Raw genomic sequence first — 24,428 nt, 5'->3', positions numbered from 1 at the left:
CATGCCTTAAAATTGTCAAGTTTGGGAAACACTGCTCTTGAGTAACAGCCTTCTATTGCTATCTAGCTGATTGGCAAGAGATCATCTATGTGCTTAAGTAAACTTTGCCTCTGGCCAGAGGAGAAACCCACCAGCATCTCCTTCCTTCTTGGAATGTGTTTGTCTTAACAGTTTTGATTTTCCAGCAATCAGGATTTTGCTTTGAAACAAGGTCTGACCTGAGCAAAATTGATTATTGTTTAAAAACCTTCATGAAATGCATTGTAGAAATTACCCTCCCAGTACTGCAAAGTAGTCCATGACCATTTGCTTTACAAATCCCATCATGGGTGCATGACACATACAGACATAAAGGCTCTGAAATGACTGGGAATTCATAGCACAATGTTAACATCCAATAGCAGATAACAATTCAAGATGTAGTTCTGGTGGAGCTGGTGGGGCTGGGGGGGGGAGGTTCACCCTTTTCATAAGCAAAAAAGAGCAGACTCATCAGCGTGCTGAAGACAGATGGTTCCTACTGTGTGAGAACCTGAGGATGAACAAGAGAAATCTGTCAGGCTTTTCCACCGTAAGTTATTAAGCCCAAAATAGATAGCATCACAGGCACGTATGCTGCACGTGGGGGATTTCCTTAGTTAGGTGAGTACAGTCTTTGTATGTCTCTATGTTGCACTTTTTCATATGTTCTGTGCCTCACAATAGTGGCAAGCTGAAATTCAACAGCCAAGATGGGAGAGCTTTGCATGTCACCTGTGGCCCTGAAGTCTCAGATGGCTCACCTTCACTTTATAGATATATATACAGGTGTGTTATGTACACCAGCAATCCCCAACCTTTCTGGCTACACAGACTGGTGGTGGGCATGGGGGAGGGGATGGTTTCGCATGTGTAACCTAATACTGCCCATGCACAAATGAAGCTTCATGCACTTGCCCATTTGCATGGCTTGGTTCCCAACAGGCTGAGGACTGGGGGCTGGGGACCCCTAATGTATACCATAATCTTTCTTTAGATTCAAAAACAGGCAGAACATTGCTTTGGGCTAAATATTCAGTCATGTGTAGCCAAAATTGGTGTGGATTAATACCAGAAGGGATTTTTAGTATCCTGTCCAGAGACCATTCAAAGGACTAAGTTATAGAAACTGACTTGTACAGGAAGGAATCCACAATCTATAGCACTTACTTAAATATTGTGGGCACAAACAAAAAGCAGCATATATTAGAAATAGGTAGTTGCTCTTTTGACGCTATTAAGTTTGATCAGGCTAACAGCTCTTGCTGATTTTACCTTTGCACTCGTTCCACCATATATGCAATTAGTTTATCTGAGATTCCAGGGCAAGACTCTTCAGCTAAGCTAAAAGCATTTTCAAGTTCTTCCATGGCGCCTACGTTTCCTCCAGTCTGCTTGTGCTTATCTTTCAGCTGCCAAAAAAATAAAATTAACATTTTGTTTGGAACAGTCAAAATATTTATTTTAAATTTTCATTTTATGTCAGAGATGATAGTATATACTGCATAATAACAGTCTCAATTTTAATATGTAAGTTTATTGCTTTCCACCCATATGAAAAAGGGTGTCATAGACAGATAATCCTCAATTCACAACCATTTGTTTAGTGACTGTTCATTCATTTAGTATTTAGTGATGGGCACTGAAAAAAGTGTATTATAACAATTTTTCATACTTAGGACCATTGCAGCATCTCCATGGTCAAATGATCCAAATTCAGATTCTTGGCAACTGGCATGTATTTATGCAGTGTCCCAGGGTCATGTGATCACCTTTTGAGACCTTCTGACAAGTAAAGTCAATGGGGAAGCCTTTCATTTAACAACTATGTTACTAACTTAACTGCAGTGATTCACCTAAAACTGTGGCAAGAAATGTCATAAAATGGGGCAAAACTCACTTAACAACTATCTTCCATTAAAAATAGCCTGCACATCTACCACCCAGTAAAAACATTTTTAGCGTGGCTTTTCATTTCTCCAAACAGCACAATCTCTGGAATCTCCTATTTAAGTTTCAGCATACTTGGCATTTACATTTCAGAAAAGTGTTTGCTTTGGATAGACTCTGGCAGCATAAGATTTTTTTCTTTAAGAAATTTCTCCAAAAGAAATTGAATAGCTAACTGAAAAGCAAAACCAAAAGCAAAAAATATCAGTAGAAGAGCAATCAGTCTATAACCAAAAGGTTGTCTGGCTGAGTATCTTTCCCCTTCAGTATCAGTATGGCCTATATACCCGTAATGCAGGGGTTCTCAACCTTGGCAACTTTAAGACTTGTGGACTTCAACTCCCAGAATTCCTCAGCCAGCTTTGCTGAGGAATTCTGGGAGTTGAAGTCCACAAGTCTTAAAGTTGCCAAGGTTGAGAACCCCTGCTGTAATGTGTCCTGAAGAGATCCTTAGCTAGTCCAGTTACCCTTTGCTCTATGCCTCTCACATAATCAGGGTGCAAAACAAGGCAAAGCTGAGCACTGATTGTGGGAGAAGAACAGCAATGTGTATTACTCCCTCTGGAAGAAAAATCTTTTTACTAGACAGAACACACTGAAAAGATGCCAGACTGGCACCAAAGAAGCAGTGAACTGATTTTAAACAGATACTGTGATGCTAGTTTGTTACCACTTCTTTTGGTTTTGAGTATTTTTTGGCTTGCAAGAGGTATTCTGTACTGAATTGGATGTGTCATAACCAGAAGGACCCTGCAATTCATCTGCATGCTCTACCTGACATCTAACTTTTTTTTTGGCATTGTGAACCACCATAAATACTTGCTATTTAAATATAAAAATAAGCCCCTATGCATGAGCCAACAGTACTGGTAAAAACTATTTAGAAGCCTTAGTGAGTATTGGATTTAGATACCTGTATAGAACTTGTATCTCATTCCTCCTTTCAAAAATCATCTTTTCCTATGCACTTGCTTTTCAGATTCCTATCTATTTCAGAGAGCCTCACCTAGTTATCCAAGCCCTCTACATCAGAGGTCCCCAACCTTATCAGCACCAGGGACCGGTTCTGTGGAGAGAGGTTTTTCTGCGGACTGGAGGGTGCTTGGTTTTGGATGGGGCTTGGCTTGTTTGTGGGGACCGGTTGCTGGCATGCCATGGCCCGGTCGACTGGTTGGGGACCCCTGCTTTACATGTTACAAAGAAGTTTACAAAAACTGCTCAGAATGTGCCAGAGACTCACCTCTCTAAAGACAGGACGGACAAGAGTAGAGAGACACTGGGACCGGGGCTGCCTCTTGATAGGTTCAGAAGCCTGGAAAGAGAAAAAAAAACAAGGTTGCCAGCTAGTGTTTCCCTAAGCAAGAACTCCAATTGTTAGAACAAGAATATTCAAGAACTGGTTCATATATTATGCTAAGCCAGGGTTTGCTTTAATCAAGATTTTGTTGAAAATGCCATATGGCCTGATTCATAATGCTGAGCGTACATGAGGATCCACAAACCAAAATGTTGTTGTGCCTACATCATGCTAAATGAAAATCAACATCTTTATGGCTAATGTAATGTACAAACCTAGCCTGAATGTTTTGGATTACATGTTCCATAATCCCTGGCCACTTGGGCTGATGCGGGTTGAAATCTGGGGTGCACTATGTTGCCTACCACCATCTACATTTGCTTTTTATCCACAAAAATGTAGTGTATTGCCAAACATCATGAACCTATATTGTTTTGAAAGAAACAAGTAAACAAACATCATTAACTGCTTTCTATTCTTCCCTACAGACTCTCAGCAATCCCACTCTGATTTCAAAAAAAGCCTAAGGCTGGAATGACATCCTATTTGCCACTTGTATCTGGTACTAATGATAAAAAGGAAAAAGCAGCCAAAGCAAATGTTTTAATACTGTATTGTTTTAGTACAGAGAAACATTAAAGTTCTTCCAGACCTACTATCAATGGTTTGGTTCTTCTCAGCTGCAAAAAACAACAACAACCCCAAACTGACCTTTTGAGACCCATGATGAGGCATCCCTTTATGCAATTTGTTCAGGGAACTGGGTCGAATAGTTGGAGGGAAAGTCCAGATGGGCCCTTGATCCCTCTCATCTGCATCTCCATCACTAAGAAATAAAAAAAAACTTGTATTCAAAAAAATATGTTGAACTGGAGAAATTACATTACAGATCAAAAATCAGAGAAGAGTTTCCCCAACTGCTTCTATGCCCTCACAATTGGCATGGTGTATCCTGACAGTCAGAACAATTAACCAGTGGAACAACCTGCCTCCAGAAGCTGTGAGTGCTCCAACACTGGAAGTTTTTAAGAAGAGACTGGACAGCCATTGTCTGAAATGATATAGGGCAGTGATGGCGAATCTTTTAGAGACCGAGTGCCCAAACTGCAACCCAAAACCCATTTATGTATCATTGGGTGCCGGATGGGCGTGGCCCACTGGGTGGGACTAAAAAGTTCAATCAATTCCAACTTTGCGAGATCTTTTTTTTTTCCCGCAAGAAGTTGAAATTGATTTAACTTTTTTTTTTTTTTTTGCACACGGCGGCGGAGGCCTAGAGCAAAAAGGTTTTATAAAACGCAACTGAAGGCCTAGGACTGGGGCGATGGTGCGCATGCCCACAGAAAGGGCTCTGCATGCGACCACGGGTATAGGGTTTTTTGCCTGAGCAGGGGGTTGGACTACATGACCTCCAAGGTCCCTTTCAACATTATTATTATTATTACTACTACTACTACTATTACTATTATTATATATTATCAGGGGGCTAACATTTGATGTGATATCACATGCACTATTTTTTCTGGCAGGTTCCCAACAAGGAACCAAGTTTGGATATTCATTTCACTTTAAAAAAAAAATGGAAGCATCTAACATTAAAATAATTAAAATAATATATGTTATTCCTTTCTCATCCACACCCAAAAAGCCACATCAATTATATTCATGTTAAGATCTACAAAAGATTATTTTCCATGAAACAAAATTTATACAGTTCAGATTCCTCTCACTAACATCTAACTGTGAGTTATTCTTATCTGGAAATGGAGCAGGAGACAGGGAGTATACATACATGTCAGAGTCATCTGAGCTGGAGTCCTCACCGTGCCCCTCTGATTTCCACCGTTTGTACCGGTCAATGAGTTCCATGAGAAATGATGTTTTCTTTGTGTAACGTGTAATAAATTTGTGCTTTAGCAATTCCTTTGCAGTGGGCCTCTGTGCCAACAAAAGAGACAAAACAAGGAGTTTCAGCTAGCAGAAACCCAAATAAGAAGTGGACATCATTTTTGGCTTTCTGAAGAGCATTTTGGTTTAGAAAATGACTCGGGCAGACTTACTTTTTAATTAATCTTACATCCACACTTCCTCCAGAAGATCAGAGCAGTATACATAACATTTTTCCATCAACAATGTTGTAAAGTAGATTGGGCTGGAAAGCTGATAGCATGACTGGCCCAAAATTACCACAATCTTCTGTGAAGGATAAACCAGAACTCAACTCTTCTCTAGTCCCTTAACTCATCTCCAAAGGTCAAGTATCATATTCTTTTAATAACTTTTGCCAGATATTCTGACACAGTACTCTGTATAAAGTCAAGGAAAAAAAGCCACTTACAAATCTGGGGTCCTTGTTAAGGCAGGCTTCCACAAATTCCTTAAAAGGCTTACTGTGGTGCCCTTCTAATGTTGGAGGGTTGTTCTTGGGAATCAGGAAGAGAACCCTCATTGGATGCAGGTCAGAATTTGGAGGCTCTCCTTTTGCCAGTTCAATAGCAGTAATGCCAAGAGACCAAATGTCTGCCTGGAAGAAAAACCAAAGGATATGAACTCAGAATATTCCACCTTAATTTGCCCATGGAAGCCAACATTGTGTGGTCATAGACTTTGAGTCACATTTCCAGAATACAATAGTTCAATTTACCTTCTAGAATGATTCTCTCTCTCTCTCTCTCTCTCTCTCTCTCTCTCTCTCTCTCTCTCTCTCTCTCTCTCTCTCTCTCTCTCTCTCTCTCTCTCTCTCTCTCTCTCTGGTGTGTGTGTGTGTGTGTGTGTGTGTGTGTGTGTGTGTGTGTTGATATATGTAAGTAGGAGCAAAACTCTGCTAGTATACTCAAACATTACCATGGGCAAAGGATGTGGATATAACATACTGTAAATCTTTTATTTTTTCTACATAGGGCAATTCCCTGGTGAGATAATATACTCATGGTCTTTTTACTTCTAGTTGCTCCTCTCAGCTCACCTTGAAGTCATAGGCTGATTGCTTGATGACTTCGGGTGCCATCCAAAAAGGAGTCCCAACAAAGGTGTTTCTCTTGATTTGAGTGTCTGTCAGTTGGCCAGCCACACCAAAGTCAGCTAGTTTCACATCCCCTTGTTCCGAAAGTAACACATTGGCAGCTGTTTATACAAAAAGGTATACAAGTAACTTAATCAAAGGGGGGTTATTTCTCTTGTGGAAAGATAGTAACTTTTGAAGATTTGGCATATAGTTTTCAGTTAATTTTCAAGAAAGAGAAGATGACAAATAATTATTTAAAGAACTGTAACAGGAAAGCAGAAGACAGCCAGAATTTTGATTCAGTCCTTAAGTCTACTTCTCGGACAACTTCCTTATAAATTCAGAAGCCAAACAATGAGATATTATAATTGTCCTACCTGAAATATTTAATTCTATTTTTCATTCTCTGTTCTTTCCATGTTTTATATCTTTCCTTTCTATATTCTAGTGGAAAAACCATTGTAATTAACCCAAATGTACCCTATATTCTGGTTTAAAAAATCACTATCCAGAAGTACTGTACTGAACACAATTTGAAAGTAACTGCACAGTTTATACACAAAGCATAAATCTCATCAAAAACCATTATTAATAAGATTATACTAGTACCATCCTTTTATGAAAGGGAGTCACTTGTTTCTATAGTATACTTACTATAGCAAATGGATTCAAAGTTGTAAAATTTATGCTGATTTCAAATTATTTACATTTATTATTATTCATTACAAACATAGTGCTTGGCACAGTAAAATAATATGCTTTCTGTTTCATAATCCCCTTTTCCTCTTAAAAAAACATTTTCCTCTTAAAAAAACATAAATGATCTTCATTAATCTGTTGCAGATTTATGTCAGCATTCAGACTCCTTAGTTTAATACATGATCACATAAAGGTATATACTTAGCTAGATTCTTCTTCCTAGGATATTAGTGCAAACAAGCAACAAATATGGATTCATTGATCTCAATAAAGAACTGCCAGGAATGAACACAACGTGTAGTCTGTGTGCCTTACCTTTGATGTCTCTGTGGATTTTCCTCTCAGAGTGAAGGTAGTCCAGACCTTTAAGAATTTCTCGCAGGATTGTGGCAATGTAGATTTCTTCCAAGGGACCAGGCTTGAGCTGAAAGACAAGGGCAGAAATAAGTCCATGAAATATATAAAATGACTTTGGCTATCAAGTTTTTCACTCCTCCTCCTGGCTTCCCATTAGAACAGAAAAAAGAATGTATGTGAAGATCTATGAGTACCAAAAACTATATTTTAAGTTATCATTTATATTTTCTACAGGGGCGGTCATGATAGTCAATTTCACCCAAAATAAAGTGGCAGTTTGACTACCACCAGATGTAAAAAAATACACACACACACACACATACACACACACACACACACCAGGAGAGTATAAATATAAAAAATATACTTTACTAAAGGCTGCCAAGCCTCGGCCGGTTAATTAGTGTTCCAGATGTTTATGCAAATTTTCCAGCATATGTGAGATATCACATATTGTAGGAATCTAGGCTGGATCTCCCCGCCCTCAAAAAAAATTGGAAATGGCTACGAGAGGAAGAGGAGAGCACTACAAAACAGTATCTTCCATTTCCAATCCTTGAAGCCAGTCCAGAAGGATACCATGGTTGATATTAAAACATGCCAGCTGATCCAAAAGTGTCAGGATAGTTGCACCATTTCCATCCTAACCCCCCCCCAGCCCCCCCCAACCCCCATGAGTGGGATCAATACTGTCTCGATACATTAGCCTAAACCCAGATTGAAAAGGATCCAGATAATCTACTTCATCCAAGGTCAGAATATCAAATCTGCTGACTTGATGGCGCCAAATACCAGTTGGGTTAGGTAGATGGTCATAACTGATTATATGAAATCTTGAGCTGCTCCTGAGTTGGCAATTCTGTCTGGTAAGTTAATAAGCGAAACAATAAAACTACTTACTAGATCCAGAGCTGAGCCACCTCCCAAATACTCCATGATTATCCACAGTTTGGTGCCCTGTAGATTAAGTCAAGCAGATATGTCAAATTATCATAATGTTTAGTTAAATCCATCTACTGTATTAGAAATATTAGACAAAATGGACTGCCCTTCATCTCATATATAGTTTCTTAATACCAGAAAGACCTAGCTGTCTCATTGACCTTTGTAACTAATTCATGGTGATATTTTTTATAGTTTAAAAATTATATAAACAGTACCACGATAACCAGTTTCATACAAGAATGTTAGCATAAGGAAATACAAGGAAACTTTAACTTTGCTGCACACAAATTGAAACTCTCATAACAACCCTTTAGGCAAGAAGATCAGCATTTCAGAAGCAAAGTTCATCCACCACAATCAAGCACCTTCAATTAAGAAATGACAACAGTTTTACAAAATTATTAAGAAAGTCTAATTTAGAATCAGTAAATTTAGAGAGGGACCATTGTATGTATTATACATTCACTACATTGATTACTTAGACTGAATTTCATTCAGATTACTAGATCTTTGAAAGATTAAATATTGATCATGAGTATTTTTATTTCAACAAGAACAGAGAGAGGATTTTGAAGGAAAATCTTCCCATGTTCACTGATATTTATCCATTCATACCAGTATCTTTACCACAAGATTTTGTGCTGCAGATTGAAATATAAACAATTATTGGAAAAAAGGGAGGGCTTGTCTAAAAAAGAAGCCATTTTACTGTGCTTGAAGACAGAAGGGTTTGTGCAGCAGTTGCTTTTTGTTTCCCTTCAGTTTTATAGATAAATTGCAACATAGCTTGCAACAAAAGCATTGCAGTTCAGGCTATTTTTCTAGCTTCAGTTACCTTCAAATAGGAGCCATAGTATCGGGTGATATACGGACTGTCACACTGACTAAGAACTGTTATCTCTTGCTGGATGTCTTCAATTTCATCCTCTGCCTCTTCCAAGTCAATTATTTTGATAGCTACTACCTCCTTGGTACGGTTGTCAATTCCTTTGTACACTTCCCCAAATGATCCTTTACCAATTCTCTCCAGCTTAGTGAATAATTCCTCTGGATCAACCCGAGAGTGCTAAGTTGGATAAAAAACATTGGGGAAATGAAGAAGTGAGAGGGAAAGACAACACATTAAGACAAATTATTCAGAACTCTAAAAGGCAGAAAACAAAGGGTAGTTATTATTATTATTAGCTAGTATAACAATTCTAAATAAACCCTCCATAGGAGAGTTCATTATAAGACAGTGCAATAGTGGCTTCCCATTAGAACAGAAAAAAGAATGTATGTGAAGATCTATGAGTACCAAAAACTATATTTTAAGTTATCATTTATATTTTCTACAGGGGCAGTCATGATAGTCAATTTCACCCAAAATAAAGTGGCAGTTTGACTACCACCAGATGTAAAAAAAAAAAAAAGTCAAACCAAGAAAGTTACATCTTAATAAATTGAAAGCCTTTTATGTGTTGCAAGACTCTATGTTTAATTACACACACAGAGAGACAAATATCAATACCATGTCAATGCATAGTAGTCAATAAACGATTAACCATATTCATAAATGTGAAAAGAGAAACTGTATGCTCAAAATAGAACAAAGCTTGAATTATCCTCCCCTCTTTTGCATGTCATGAGTTCTATGACTTAGTGTAGTATAGCCTTCCCCAACCTAGTGTCCTTCAGTTATGTTGAAAATGCAAATCTTAAAAGTTACTCTGAAATAAGCCTTGAATTTGCACAGCCCTCTTCACATTCCGTGCTGGAGATTGCCAGAAGGATCGATTTTACATTTCCTGAAACTTTGGCTTATTGCTGTCAATCAGCCAAGAGTCCACATATGAAAACATCAAGTTCAGGAGAATTTTTCTAAAAGTAATTTTAATCTTACTGGTATAACATAATGCATAACATATTTCTCATCAATTTAAAGAAGAGGAATAGGAAGACTACAATATGAATACTTTCTCCAATAGTTCTGTAGTGAAACAAAACATTTGCTTTCTCTCTTGTGTTTATTTCATTTTAGATTGATTTCATAAAGTGGCAATAATTGGCTGATCTTTTCCCAGTTTATGAACTAATATGAGTATATGGAATTCTGGAGTATAAACTAGACTGGGAAATTGAAAAATATCTTGAAAAAAGGCATGCATCTATGAAGTCATCAGCTCAACCCAGAGCCGTTACTTTTTTTTTTTCAAAATAAGTCAGTGAGTGATTCATACGTAGTGACAAAGCAAACGGCAGTAAGTCCAAACCAAGCAAGCCAGGTTACTTAGTGTGACATGTGAACCAGTAATGTGGTTAATTCAGAGGACTGGCTTAGCAGAATGCCAATGAATCAGTAAGACTAATGCATGCATTTAAAAAGACAGCAGTAAGTGAACTAACCAAATGTACGATTTATGTAACAGATTAACTATGGATTTAGAAATTGAACTGGTAAGTCAGTGTTAGGTTTGCAAATAAAGGTGATATCAACACAAATCTCTCAAAATAGGAGTAACCCAGTATAGTTTTCTAAGGTTAAATTGTTCAACATGGATTTACCTTTTTTCTACATAATGTATCTAAAAGAGGAAAAATAACACTATGTAGGAAGACCGTCTGGAACTTGAGTCATTGCAACTGGACTTCTTTTTTGGTTTGAAATGTTTCGCTGCTGATCCAATAGCTTCTTTAGTCTGAGCTCAGACTGAAGAAGCTACTCGGATAAGTAGTGAAACGTCTCAAACCAAAAAGAAAATAAGTCCAGGTGCTATGACTCAACTTCCAGCAACTCTACCTGGATGACTGAGAATCTTCATCAACATATGCAAAAAGAGTTTCTGGCTGTAAATATCTTGAGTATTGTTCAACTTGTAACAGATCCTTAGAATTTCAGGGTTCTACTCATATCAGGGCTATTTAGATAAGAGATTATATTAATTTAACACCCTAAAAAACGTTTCTGAGAACCTTTCATGATTTACTTTGTAAATCCACAGGACACCCTGTGAACATCAATCTATATAATCATTATATATATATATATATATATATATATATATATATATATATATATATATATATATATATATATATATATATATATTAAAATTAACAGAGGTAGAAGGATGTATCTATCTTGCCTTTATTATTTTTATAAACAACTAAAGGCAGCAAATATACCTAAAACTCTTTCCTCCTCCTGTTTTTCTACCACAACAATTTTGTGAGGTAAGTTAGGCTGAGAGAGTGACTGGGCCAAAGTTATCCAATTTGCATGCCTAAAATGGAATTATATCTCAGTTTCCTGCTTTGTAGTCTGGTTTCTTAATCACTAGACTCGCGTGGTATTTGTTAATACATCAGTTTTTTCTGATGCAGTCTTAGATAAATGTCTCTTCTATATTGGAGATTAATTTATATGTCATCAAATTAGCTGTAATCTTTCATCAAAGTTTCTTCCACCTTGAGAATTAATTATAAAGGCTTGAAGTACTGAAGAACACTTGAAATTGTTCGTTTCCATTCTGAGTGATTTGAAAGAGGGTCAATTTTAGATTTTATCCAAAAGGAAAGCGTGCAAGATCTACTATAAAAGAATCTCAGCTTAAAACATTCTTATGAGTTGAAATATTTATTGAAGTGAAGTAATTAATGGACTCATGTTTGTGAAAATAATTTTGAATGCTGAAGAATTCAATCTTAGCTTTCATATTTTAACAAAATTTCCAGAGCTATTTCCATCTGATCTTCTGCAGCTCCTGTAAGTATAACAGTATCATAAAAATGGTAAGATATTTAAGAGCCATGTACATCTCTTACAGCTGACCAATATCAAAAGAATAGGTACATTCTGTGTCTACTTTGCGTAAGAAGCTCAATCCAGAAATGGCTGTTCCATATAGGTAGTAGAAAGCACATTAATATGGAATATGGGCGGATGAGTATCAATTATTTTCAGAGAATTGTCAATAGACTATATTATTTAAATAATAATAAAATCCATAGGTGTCCAGAATTATTATTAATACATCATCCAAGATCAAACCAGCAAACTTTCATATATACTGATGCAGTAGTTATCCTCTCACAGTGCCTGAAGGCAGTGGGGGTTTGGATGGAGGATAATTGGCTTCAGCTGAACCCTGGTAAGACACAGTGGCTGTGGGTTCAAGGAATCTCAGGGTGTTTATCATCCTTAATTCCGGATGGAGTTTATTACTCCTGACAGATTTGGTGTGCAAGCTGAGGGTTTTTCTAACCCTCAAAGAGCAGGTGACAGTCATGGCTAGAAGAGCCTTTGCGTGACTTCAAGTTTGCACCAGTTGCACCTTTTCCTGGATTATGAGGCCCTGCTTGCAGTCACTCATGTCCTGGTCATCTATTGGTTGGATTACTACAATGTGCTCTATATTGGATAATCCTTGAAGAGTATTTGGAAGCTACAACTGGTACAGATGCGGCATTTTCAATTGGTTATTATCTATAAAGCCCCTTATGGCATGGGGCCAGGATATCTAAAGGACAATTTCATCCTGAAGGGACTAGCCTACCTCACTTGTTCTAGTAGAAGGGCCTAGTTTGGATCCTCTCTGCCAAAGAATTTAGGCTGGTGGGATTCAGGAGAAGAGCCTTCTTTGTTGCGGCCTCCATCTCTGGAATATTTTTCCACTAGAAGTGAGGTCCTCCCCCCCACAATCCTGGTTTTCTAAAAGAGTTTGAAAACTTGGTGTGCCATTTGGCCTGGGTGTCTGGCAGGGACCCAGCTATGTTGAGGGTGGCTGACCAGGTAGAGAAGACCCAGACTGCCCATTGCCCGGTTTTCAGCTTTTCTATTTAATTCCTCTACTTTTAATTGACTTCAAGGACTCTTTTACTTTTTATCATATTGTTAGCCACCCAGAGTTACTGTATCAGTGAGATGTGCAGAATAGAAAATTAATAATAACTTAAATATACAAATTACATAAAAGCAAAATATTAAAGATGCGAGGAAGAGACCAGTCACCTCCCAGAAACTAAGCTACGTAAGTTTTACTAAAATTAATCAAAATATGATGTGTGCAAGCATACAAGTACAGAACAATATGACTAGAAATGCTTTCCTTTACAACAGTGTTTCCCAAACTTGACAATTTTAAGGCATGTGGATTTCAACTCCCAGAATTCCACAGCCAGCAATGCTGGCTGTGGAATTCTGGGAGTTGAAGTCCACATGCCTTAAAATTGTCAAGTTTGGGAAACACTGCTTTACAAGAGTAACAGAAGCAGCAGAAATGCCAGACAGCTAGGAGCCGAAATATTAGGACTATTTTTCCACTTCTTTTCATTTTCATTTTCAAGATGACAGACCATGCCGAAGAGGTAATTTGAGCTAAAAGCTCAAATTTCTTAGAATGGTCTTATTTTTTTGAAACCAGATTATACGCTCCCACCTTCCCATTTATATTATCTTAATCCCTATGTGTATGTTTATCACTTGAGAAGATATGGTACAGACTCACCCATCACCATCAAGGCTTGTACTAGTTTCAATTTCTGTTCTAAGGCTTTTGAGTTAAAGACTTTTGCTCTTACTCTTAATAGGGCAACCACCGGTACTGTATGTAAATTCCACTAAGAAACTCTTTGACAGGTACAGAGTACAAGATGTAAGCAACTTTTCATACAATGCCACAACATCCATGCATGCTCTCAAAAAAGCAAGCCTCACACTTGATTTCTGCATTCAACTAACAACTATTAGCAAATACATATTAGAAATATAAATAGAATATAAACATAAAAAGAAATATAAAAAGGAAAAAAAGTATGAGGGGGCAGATAACAGGCTAGAAAATCAGCCAATCCCTCATAAACATAGGAAAAATTGTGGAAAACTGGAACATATAAAGATGTATACAGCATAATGCAAAATGGTAGAATAAATCATCCAGGGAAACTGGCCTGGTAAACATGGCAAACTGGATCATGAAAACTGATGCCATCATGGACTTTTGCAACAACAAATGTCAGAATGTAATGTAAATGTGGCCACATGCAGAAGTTTGTTTGGATATTTCAATTTCGTGTAAATAATTTAGAAACAGCCTCAAGTTCTCACTCACCTGATTGGCAAATTCCCTCAGATGAGCCATGGCTGAAGACTGGCACCACACCCATATACCAATTCTTCCACAGCAATAAAAAATATACCTTCTATTGATCATTTAGCTACAAAAAGAGAAAAAAAGTGCAGCCAATTAATGAGTTAAGATACAAACATGCTTACATTTTAACACAGACTCAGGAACCATAACAATTTAACAATCTCTATTAATCTCAGAATAGGCAACTCAGAACCTGATATTCTCTCTTAGTCTATCAATTCACAAGTGTGCAAGGAGTTGGGAAAAATTCAGCTGTATGCAGATATATATCCAGAACTGTTTGAAAAAGAATGGGGTGAACACCTGCTTGTTTAATAAATAAGAAAGAAACTCTCTTTTTTAGTAACAGTTTGATAAAGCACAGATTTCACAGTGTGGCTTTGCAAATGGAGATGTCATGAGAATTTCAGCTTAAAGCACAGTATGAAGTTTAACTTCATGATTAAGCCCAGTATGAATTATTTCCGATTCCATCCGCTCTTATGGATGTTAAGATACCAATTACGTTGGATAATGGGAACGGTACTCCAAGAAATACAGAAGAAAGAAGAAGCGGGGAGGGTTAATTACAAAAAAATCAAACCAAACCGTACAGATAACATAGACGCTTTTCCAGCGCGGGAAAAAACGACCCCTCTTATTCCCCCGTCCAGATTTATTAAGCACGACGGGGCTGCACAGAGAGGAACGTTTAGGGCGGACTGCAACGAGAAAGCAAAAAACCATCTGAAGAAACGCCTTTCCTACCACCTGCGTATAAAAAAAAAAAAAAAAGCCTAGCGGAGATGGAGATTAATTCGGAGAAGATCCCTTGTGGGTGATTTCCATCAGGTATTTCCAGATGGGCAGTCAACTCGAGATGGATATAAGGCCAAAATCTTCCCTGCCCTACTGCTGCCACCAAAGAGAAAAGCTTCTAGATACACCTGCCATGGCAACGGTTGCCGCGGTCAGCCTTACTCCCAAAAAACTTGCTCCGCCTCTGCCACCAGGCGTGTCCGAAGCCCTTCGCCTCACCTGCATCCCGAGGGTCTCCCCAGCCCAGCTGCCCCATTGTAGCTTGGCGGGCGCCAATCCAGCCTAGCGAACTCAGTGAGAGTAACTGCAGGGAGCAAAACGAAAAACAATCATGCGCAGGAATCCGACTCGCCGCGGAGTCTACTGGGAAGACTAGTTCTTGAGCCAAGCGACTTGCTAGAAAAAGGTAGGAACGGAGACTGCAATGACTATGATACATTTCAGGAGGGCAGGGCAGGAAACTCGGAAAGCGAGGATTTCTGGGAAAGGTAGTGTATCAGGCTTCGTTTTCGGCTCTCAGGAAGAAATAAAGGCTGAAGTTCCTACTGTTTGCGGCGCTTTGATTCCTTCTGGTGGTCGGATTAAGCAGTACAATTTTTGCATAAAGCAAAATGTCATATGAACTCCTCTGCTAAACCGATGTGACTAGATTCTTTTATGCAAGAAACTCGTGGAATGTTTTAAAATCAACCTTCTATGATAATTATTTAGAATTCTGAGGTAGCCATGAAGTTTAACAAGGAGCAGAAGGTTCACAAAGCAGTTAAAATAACTTTTCTTTTTATTGTAAAGTAAAATTCACAGATGAGCCCTTTCAAACTGAAAGCGATCATTTTTTTTTCATCCATTTTTTATATTTCATTGACTTGTGCAAAAATATATTTCAAGCAAGCTTTAGAACTATATAAATTAGATATTAATAAGACAATGTTGGAAAAACTACACAACACTGGAGCAGGGGAAGTGGGACTTATCCCCAAATAACCGTTAGGAATTGCACAGTAATAGATAAAGATGATTGGTCAGCATCATCTAAGTGATAAATTATTATTAGAGAACTCAAGACAGACTGATAACTTGTTAGGTTTATGCATTCTAAAATCACTTTTAGAATGTTTGTTGGAAAGATAGCTTTGTTTCACTGATGCCCAAGCAATTTGATACAATGCAACATGCAAATGTCAGTTATAAAATAAGAGCATTGACAGAAGAACCTTAAACAGCTGTTATCTAAAAGGTTTGCTCTCTGGAAGTCTGGAAATATTTGAAAAACAAATAGTTCAGTTCAAATACATGTTAACAAAGTTCCAACATATTTGCTTGGAAGTTGTATTGTTAATTAAATTTACCGGTTATAATTTGAAAGATACTCGAGAGTCAACTGTCACAGAATATAGCTGGATGTTCATATAGAGATTTCCACAGTAAATAGTTAAAACTTAATATGTTGCATTAGCATAAATCAAATGAAATATATAATACTGAATGGTCCAACCAGCAATTTAAGAATGTATTAGTAAGCGACTTAATTACACACTAAAGTCTAGCTTCAAAAGATAAAACTCAGTTTGGGTTAAATAAAATTTAACGGGAGGTATAACTGCTTTGGCCCGTCATGCTGGTTCTTAGTTTATAGCAGAATGGGAGTGGTGTCAGATTTTTCAGGTGAAAGGTGGTATCCAAATAAATATTCCAAGGGGCTCAAACCTATATTAATCTATTTAAATAATAATATTACTCTTTTTGTATTTAATCCCAGTCTATTCATAGTTTCTGCCACTGCTTTAGAAGTTACCTTAACCTTGCATTTGAATCTGAAGGTAAAGTATAAACTAGGTTTAGCATAATATGACAGCTGTATAGGTTAGGAATTACAGTTCTGAAATAAGATCTTTCTTAGATATAGACACTCCACTTCAGTATAAAGTTTATTCCTGGAAACATTCTTTTTTTTTATTTCACTCATTCCTTCTAGCAATCCACTCCAGATTACACCAGGCAATGTAAAATATGATGACTTTCTATCAGATGAAATTGGCCACGCAGAGGTGTGAATTCAAGCACAGGTCCCCAACTTTTTGGGCACCAGGGATTAGTTCCATGGAGAGAGGTTTTTCTGCAGACCGGAGGTGGCCTGGTTTCATGTACTATCTGCATCCCGCGGATGGGGCTTTGCTTGTTTGTGTGGACCGGTTTGTGGCATGCCTCATTCTTTATCTTGCTGTTAATATAATAAGAACAGCTTATGTTGAACTTCCACTGGCAGGTTGAAGCTATTATAGACATATTCATTCCCTCTAATAATTGACCTCTGACTTCCACAGTCACTTTGGCTTGAGTTCAATGAGATGCTGGATACATGATTTCTGTGGAGTGATATGCCTGAATAATATCTGGCCCATGCTTTGCAAAGTACCATTCAAGTCTTTTGGAAGACAGTTTGATCTATTGTTAAACACATGTTCAGCAATATTTCAAAAGAACAGTAGACCTGTTTGTAAAAAAAAAGACTATTTAAACTGAGAAAGAGATGAATTGCTTGTTTTGTCTCAAATCAGTGCATTACAGAGTGATTATTACTTCTGCTAACAAAAGTTTTCCTGCGGTCATGCTTTTTATTGTTTACTTTACTTAGGAAGGAAGCTGCCATTTTGTCTACTCCAGTGCCATTTGGTATGTCCCAAGGGATAAATATCTAGATACTGCTAATCATAACTGCCTTTCCCTTGCAGCACTTATTAGGTGGGATATTTGAAAGTTGGAATGAAATTGATGAGAATTCTGCCTGTTTGTCCAACAACCTGTATCTCTATGCCTGGTTGAATAATATAAATCCCTGTGCAACCTCCTCCATTTCATGTTAAGACTGTGACTAAATAAGATACTGATTTTTTATATTAAAAATATCTATGATATATTTATAAATGGAAGAAACTGCACTCGGTATAATAAAATTTACTCCCAAGCAGGTAGTTTTCAACAGTCCTCATTTACATTTTTACCACATTTTTCTAAAACAATTCATCAATTAGCAGGCAAAATTATTTGGACAATTCTTCATAATTTGAAACACAAGGAAACACTTGTGTTTCCTGCCTGAGCAGGGGGTTGGACTAGATGTCCTCCAAGGTCCCTTCCAACATCATCACTATCATTATTATAATTATTATTATTATTATTATTATTATTATTATTTGTTTTCATGTCTTGTATAGATACCTCTTTAGTCTCTGAAGCATTCTGGACTCTACACTAGAGCCATTCCTTCTTGGAACTCGCCTGATGTGCCTTCCTTTATAAGCTGCATCGTTATCCTAGATTGTCCCTGGGGGCCCAATAGGATTCCCCAACAGACTCTACTCCTTAATTATACAGTAAAAAAATTCAATTTTCCATTGCAAGACAGATTCTTCACTGTCATGTTTCAGAAAAACAACTGAAACTAGTATGTAACAATAACAATAATAGAGTTGGAAGGGACCTTTGAGGCCTTCTAGTCCAACCCCCTTCTCAGGGAGGAAACCCTATACCATATCAGACAAATGTCTGTCCAGTTTCTTCTTTAAAACTTCCAGTGTTGGAGCATTTACAACTTCTGGAGAAAGGTTGTTCCATTGATTAATTGTTCTAACTGTCAGGAAGTTTCTCCTTAGTTCTAGATAGCTTCTCTCTTTGGTTAGTTTCCATCCATTGCTTCTTGTCCTGCCTTCAGGTGCTTTCGAGAATAGCTTGACTCCCTCTTCTTTGTGGCAGACCCTGGGATATTGGAACACTGCAATCATGTCACCCCTAGTCCTTCTCTTCTCTATGAATGTGGGCATTCATAAATTATTTGTAGGTCAACATTATAGGGGTCAAATGCTTTCCATTAGTTTCTGGCAACACACATAAGTCACTTTAGATAGATGTTACTAGAGATCATGACTACTGCACTCAAACTCATCAAGCATATACTTGTATGGTGAATAGGAAGTGTTGTGTTCCAATCCACGTGCAGCAGCATGGAGGCAGTGACTCGGTTCATTAAACTGCCAAATCCAGCATCTTCTTTGTCATGTTGCAAGTCTTTGCCCCAAAGATGCTTTTTGGATTGTCTTGTTTTTCTTTGAAGATGTTTCACTTCTCATCCAAGAAGTTTCTTCAGCTCTGACTGGATGGTGAGAATAGAAAGATTTATACTCCTTGTAGACAGCTAGTCATTTGCATTCTTTTAGCAAATTGTTAGTGCTGCCTGGAGGCTTATCTGTGACTTCAGGGTCACATGAATAGTGCAAATGTATGTGGAGCCTTCTTGGAGCTGTTGAAAGGACTCGAGAGAGATGATGTCGTATCCCTCCCAATCTGTTAAGAGAGGGCTGTTCAATTTTGACATAGATGGCTTCTTTGACCCCTCTTTCAAACCAGCAGTCCTATCTGTCCAAAATGTGGACTTAGCTGTATTTTAAATCAGATGGACTGCTAAATCTTGTCCAATGGTTTTGCTCTCCTATGTTGTGCCATACATTTATGAAGTTGTTTTGATTCCCCAATGTACAGATCTGCACATGGCTCACTGCATTGTACTGCATATACCACGTTGCTCATTTTGTGTCTCTGTGTTTTATCTTTGGGATGGACAAGCTTCTGCCTTAGTGTATTCTTGGGTTTGAAGTGTGCACATATGTTGTGTTGGCTGAAGATTCTCCTGAGCTTTTCCGATATTCCTGCAACATAGGGAATGACTACGTTGCTTCGTTTATTGTTTTCTTTGTCTGCTACGGAGGAGCTCCTGCTAGATCTTTTTGAGATTTGATAAAGGCCACTTGGGATAGTCACAAGTTCTGAGGACTTTCTTGATATGTTTTAGTTTTTTTACTTTTCCATCTTTGCTGATAGGCAGGCCTTCAGCTCTGTGGTGTAGAGTTCTGATAACTCCCATTTTGTGCTCCAATGGTTTGTGTGAATTAAAATGTAAATCTATGTGTGTGGGTTTCCTGTAAATTTCAGTGTTAAAGCTTCTGTCTTCCTTAATGTATACAGCACAGTGCAGGAAGGCTAGACTATTTTCCTTAACATTTGTACATTGGGGAAACAAAACAACAGCTTCATAAACATATGGCACAACATAGAAAAGCTAACCCATCAGGACAAGATTCAGCAGTCCATCAGCATTTAAAAGGTAAAGGCCACTCTTTCGAAGACAGCTAAGTACATTTTGGACACAGAGAGAAAACCGCTGGTTTGAAAGAGGGGTCAAATGCCATCTATGTCAAAATTGAACAGCCCTCTCTTAACAGAGCGGGAGGATACAACAGCATCTATCTCCAGTCTACAACATAGTCCTTTCAACAATTCCAAGAAGGCTCCACACACATTTGCACTACTCAGGTGTGTTCACAGGTTGTTATAGCAACTCATTAACTTCCCATACTCTATATCAGGGGTGTCAAACTCTCAATGTCACATGACATGTTGCGACATATCACAACTTTTTTTCCATTGCCGGCAATGGGGTGGGCATGGTTTCACTATGACGCATCCGGCCCAGAGGCCGGCAGTTTGACATCCTTGCTCTATATCATAATTTTTCTCTCTTAGACTGAACCTCTCATCTGACAGAAATTAAAAACAACACATTTTCTCAAAAGATACTACAGCTATTCATAATTTGAGTATCTGACAAATTTTATAACATACCTCCCATTCCACCCCATGCTGAGTCATGATTACCGTAATCACGTTATTTGATAGAAGATTTTAATAGAATACACATACATAGACATACATTTCTATGAGAGCCAGTTGATGCAGTGGTTAAAAGCACCAGGCTAGAAACTGAGAGACCATGAGCTCTAGTCCTGCTTAAGCACAAAACCAACTGGGTGACTTTGGACCAGTCACTCTCTCAGCCCTGAGAAGGAGGCAATGACAAACTACTTCTGAAAAAAATTGCCAAGAAAATTGTAGGCAGTCCAGGCAGTCACTACGGTAGGTGTCAATATTGACTCCAAAGGAGTGCATGCACACACTATGCTACCCCAGTTCTAGCAGTTAAACTGGCATAATATTCCCAAAGAAAGTTAATGCTGTCAAGTAAAGGGATTCTATATCTCTATGCTGCCATCTAATGGTGATACAGAGTTTTACAAGCCAATCAAATAGCCCTTCTAATTGACTGACTATGTGTCATCAAGTTGGTATCAACTCTTGTGAGCATATTGCTAGATTTTCCCCTGAATGATCCTTCCTTATCCTGGTCCTTCAGGTCTTCTAGCAGTGCACTTATTACCAAAACTTAATTTTATTCTTTTGATGATCCATTCATTTGTTTTTTTGGCTGTCCATGTTATTCTCAAGAGTTTTTTCCAGCATCAAAGTTCAGAAGCATCAATACTCCTTCTATCATGCACTTTTAACTTCCACATCTGTAGAGTTTCACACGGAATGGTTTGCAAAAATCTGATCTTTGTAGCTATAGCTACATCATGGAATCTTTTCTAAGATCAAGACCTTTTGATGGTCAATCCAAAAAGGCAAAAGCTATCTACTACAGTACTGTGATATCTTCATTGTCATTTTTTTAGGCTGGTTATTCTACCTGTGGTCATCATTTTTTATTTAGATTTATATTTATTTTTAGTTCCATTTTTTCACTGTTCTCCTTAACCTTTATTACTGGAATTTACAAATCATTTGCATTTTTAGCTTTCAGGCCCTTCTGTTTAGAATACTTCACTTAGTAAGCATCCCATCCAAAACAAAGGCTAATGTTTAGGTTAAACTTCAAATGCATGTTGAGGGCCACATCCCAAAGTAAACAGGGACAGGATCCAAAATGGCCCTGAAGGATGTTGGCTTAAGGAATGAAATGAGCATCAATTCTTTAGACTTAAGATACCCATTTTCCTTTTTAAGAAAAGGAAATTGAAAAGAGAGAAATACATTTTAAGGGGATTATGGGCCTGCAAAATAGTGCTGATGAACCATATGCAGCCTAAGACTCATACTTTTGTACTCTTGACATGGGAAGTATTAACCTTAGTCATGTATTTTCTTTTATTGCCATGCGAGGGCAGTAACTGCTCACCAACACTATCCTAATTGTGTTATGCTCCTGTTTTATGTTTCTCAGTGCTGAGCTGAAATGCTCTTTACCCATCCTTGAATTGGCAAAAAAGCATGACATTTTCTGACTTCAGTCCTACTATTGTTGCTTCTGTTTTAAATCACTCCAATTACCTGACTTCCTGCAAGGCGATGGGTGACAAAGCTGGAGGGTATATCTTGGATGTCTCAGACTCAGGGGTGAAACCTATAGCACTGCTAAGAATGGCTTAGGTATATTTCTCTAGCACAGCTGGAGAATGGCTTCAGCCAATACAAGCATAGCTAAGAATGGCTTAAGGATATTTCTCTCATGGGCATGAATCATCCACCAATCAAATAGTTCTGAACAACAGTACTATAGTGCATGCTTTTCCCAAGATGGGGAGAAACCTTTGGGGCTTAGTGGGCCATTTGAAACATTGAGAACATATTGGGGACACTCTAGTCAAATGGCTGCTGCAAGAGGGTTTCATCATTCACAAAATGGCTGCTGTGAGCAATACAACCACCTACGAAGTATTAATTTACCAGAATTACTGCCAGCTACTGCTTCCCTATTTTTTCTGTCCATACATGCCTGGACGTGTAAGACCTCTTACAAGGACTATCAAATCTTAGTTGCAATTATCCAGAACATCACTAGAGGGAAGCAAAGGGTTAGCATTTTCTGTATCATTTTACTGTCATCTTCTAGTGGTTTTCTAGATTTGTGCACAACCACTTATAAACAAATTTGGCTGCAGCCAGTGAAGCTTTTGAGAACTCTTTAGGGGTCAAAGTCATTACTGGGAAATAGAGATGATACAGGAATCAGGTTAAAAACTCCAGCCCTAAAAAATATTTAACATGTCTATTTAAAACTGCTAATGGAAATAATTCAATAATATGATATTTCAGATAATGTGATAAATGTGTGGAATGGAACCAAGCTGGTCTTCTTCTCATGATAATGGCCTGTGTTGATAGCTGTACTTTTCTGGGGTAGTAGAGATTATACACCGAGTTGTAGGTATCATATGTTTTAAAGTCTTCAGATTGCTTATGCAATGAGCAAACATTTTCCAATCTGATATCCTCCAGACAGGACAAACAACATTTTATTGGTTATATTAACTTTAATTTCTAGAAACTATAGTCTAGTATATTTCAAAAGCATCAGCCTAGGGAAGGTTGTAAAGCTGTGGCATTTACCTATTATTCTAAAGGATCTATTTATACATCAAGAAGTTTCAGTCTGAATCCCAAGTGCTCAGATACACACCTAGGCAAAAGACCTTTCAAAGGTATTCATATGTGCTTGCTAGCACAAATTATTTAGGTAAGCAAAAACAACAACAACCAGCCACCAGAATTACCTGATTTTAAGGAGCTAGAATATCCAGTTAGGAAAGCTGCTGCCTCTGCTGCCTCTCCTCTCCCTGGGGCTGCTGCCCAGCAAACCTTGGTTCCTCATTCTTAAAATGATTTTACACATTCAAGGTTCTATTTATTTCTCTCTGCACAGGGGCTGGCAAAATGGAGGAAAACTCTTTTAAAAAGGAAACTGCAATGTATATTTGTTTTATGTGACATAAAGAATTGATGTGATTAGCGCTTTTAATGTCCTATTTTGTAACCTTTAATTTACATAAAGCAATGTAGGTAAGATCAGGGCTTTTTTTCTCATAGAACGCTCAGAATGGAGTTCCGGCACCTTTTTTTGGATGGAACCTTGTAGGGCAGGCAAGGTGGGTTGTATGACGTGTGTGAGTTCCAACACCTTTTTTTTTTTTAGAAAAAAAGCACTGGGTAAGATTAAAACAATTTTTTATCTATTAGCAATCAAAATGTGTTAATCCACAGAAGCTAATGCCTAAGCATAAAGAGCAAAATAGGGCTTGGAGTACTAATTCCAGGGCTTTTCTCCAATACTTAGCAGAATGCTTGCCATGCACCCTTGACACACCAGTAAAAGCATATCAGCATGACATTTGCTGTCCTTGTTGCAACCCCTATCCTTTCTTTATGGCATCTTTTTCTAATCACTGCACTCCTCTTAACTTCCTTCAAGATATTAGGAATCCCCTGCAGATTTTACTCTGCTAATCATTGCTGACTATAGGGCAGTGGTTCTCAACCTATGGATCGGGACCCCATTTGGGGT

At 37.9% G+C, this 24,428-nt stretch overlaps 1 protein-coding gene across 1 annotated transcript; it reads right to left on the bottom strand.

Moving 5' to 3' along the window:
- Positions 1 to 469: 469 nt before the first annotated feature.
- Positions 470 to 15,607, bottom strand: STK25 (serine/threonine kinase 25). The gene is made up of 12 exons (XM_039320599.1): positions 15,419 to 15,607; positions 14,360 to 14,465; positions 9,106 to 9,336; positions 8,226 to 8,282; positions 7,284 to 7,392; positions 6,231 to 6,388; positions 5,604 to 5,789; positions 5,058 to 5,203; positions 3,977 to 4,091; positions 3,209 to 3,280; positions 1,294 to 1,430; positions 470 to 532 (listed from the first exon to the last, which is right to left on the bottom strand). The coding sequence occupies exons 2-12, from the start codon at positions 14,459 to 14,461 to the stop codon at positions 493 to 495; spliced, it is 1,353 nt and encodes a 450-aa protein (XP_039176533.1). The 5' UTR covers positions 14,462 to 14,465; positions 15,419 to 15,607; the 3' UTR covers positions 470 to 492.
- Between the last annotated feature and the right edge of the window lie 8,821 nt (positions 15,608 to 24,428).

Source organism: Crotalus tigris, unplaced genomic scaffold, assembly GCF_016545835.1.
Source record: "Crotalus tigris isolate CLP2741 ecotype Arizona unplaced genomic scaffold, ASM1654583v1 scf7180000023658.1318691, whole genome shotgun sequence".
Classification (NCBI taxonomy): domain Eukaryota; kingdom Metazoa; phylum Chordata; class Lepidosauria; order Squamata; family Viperidae; genus Crotalus; species Crotalus tigris.
Note: the sequence above shows the minus strand (reverse complement) of the source record. Positions and strands in the feature narration are given on the sequence as shown.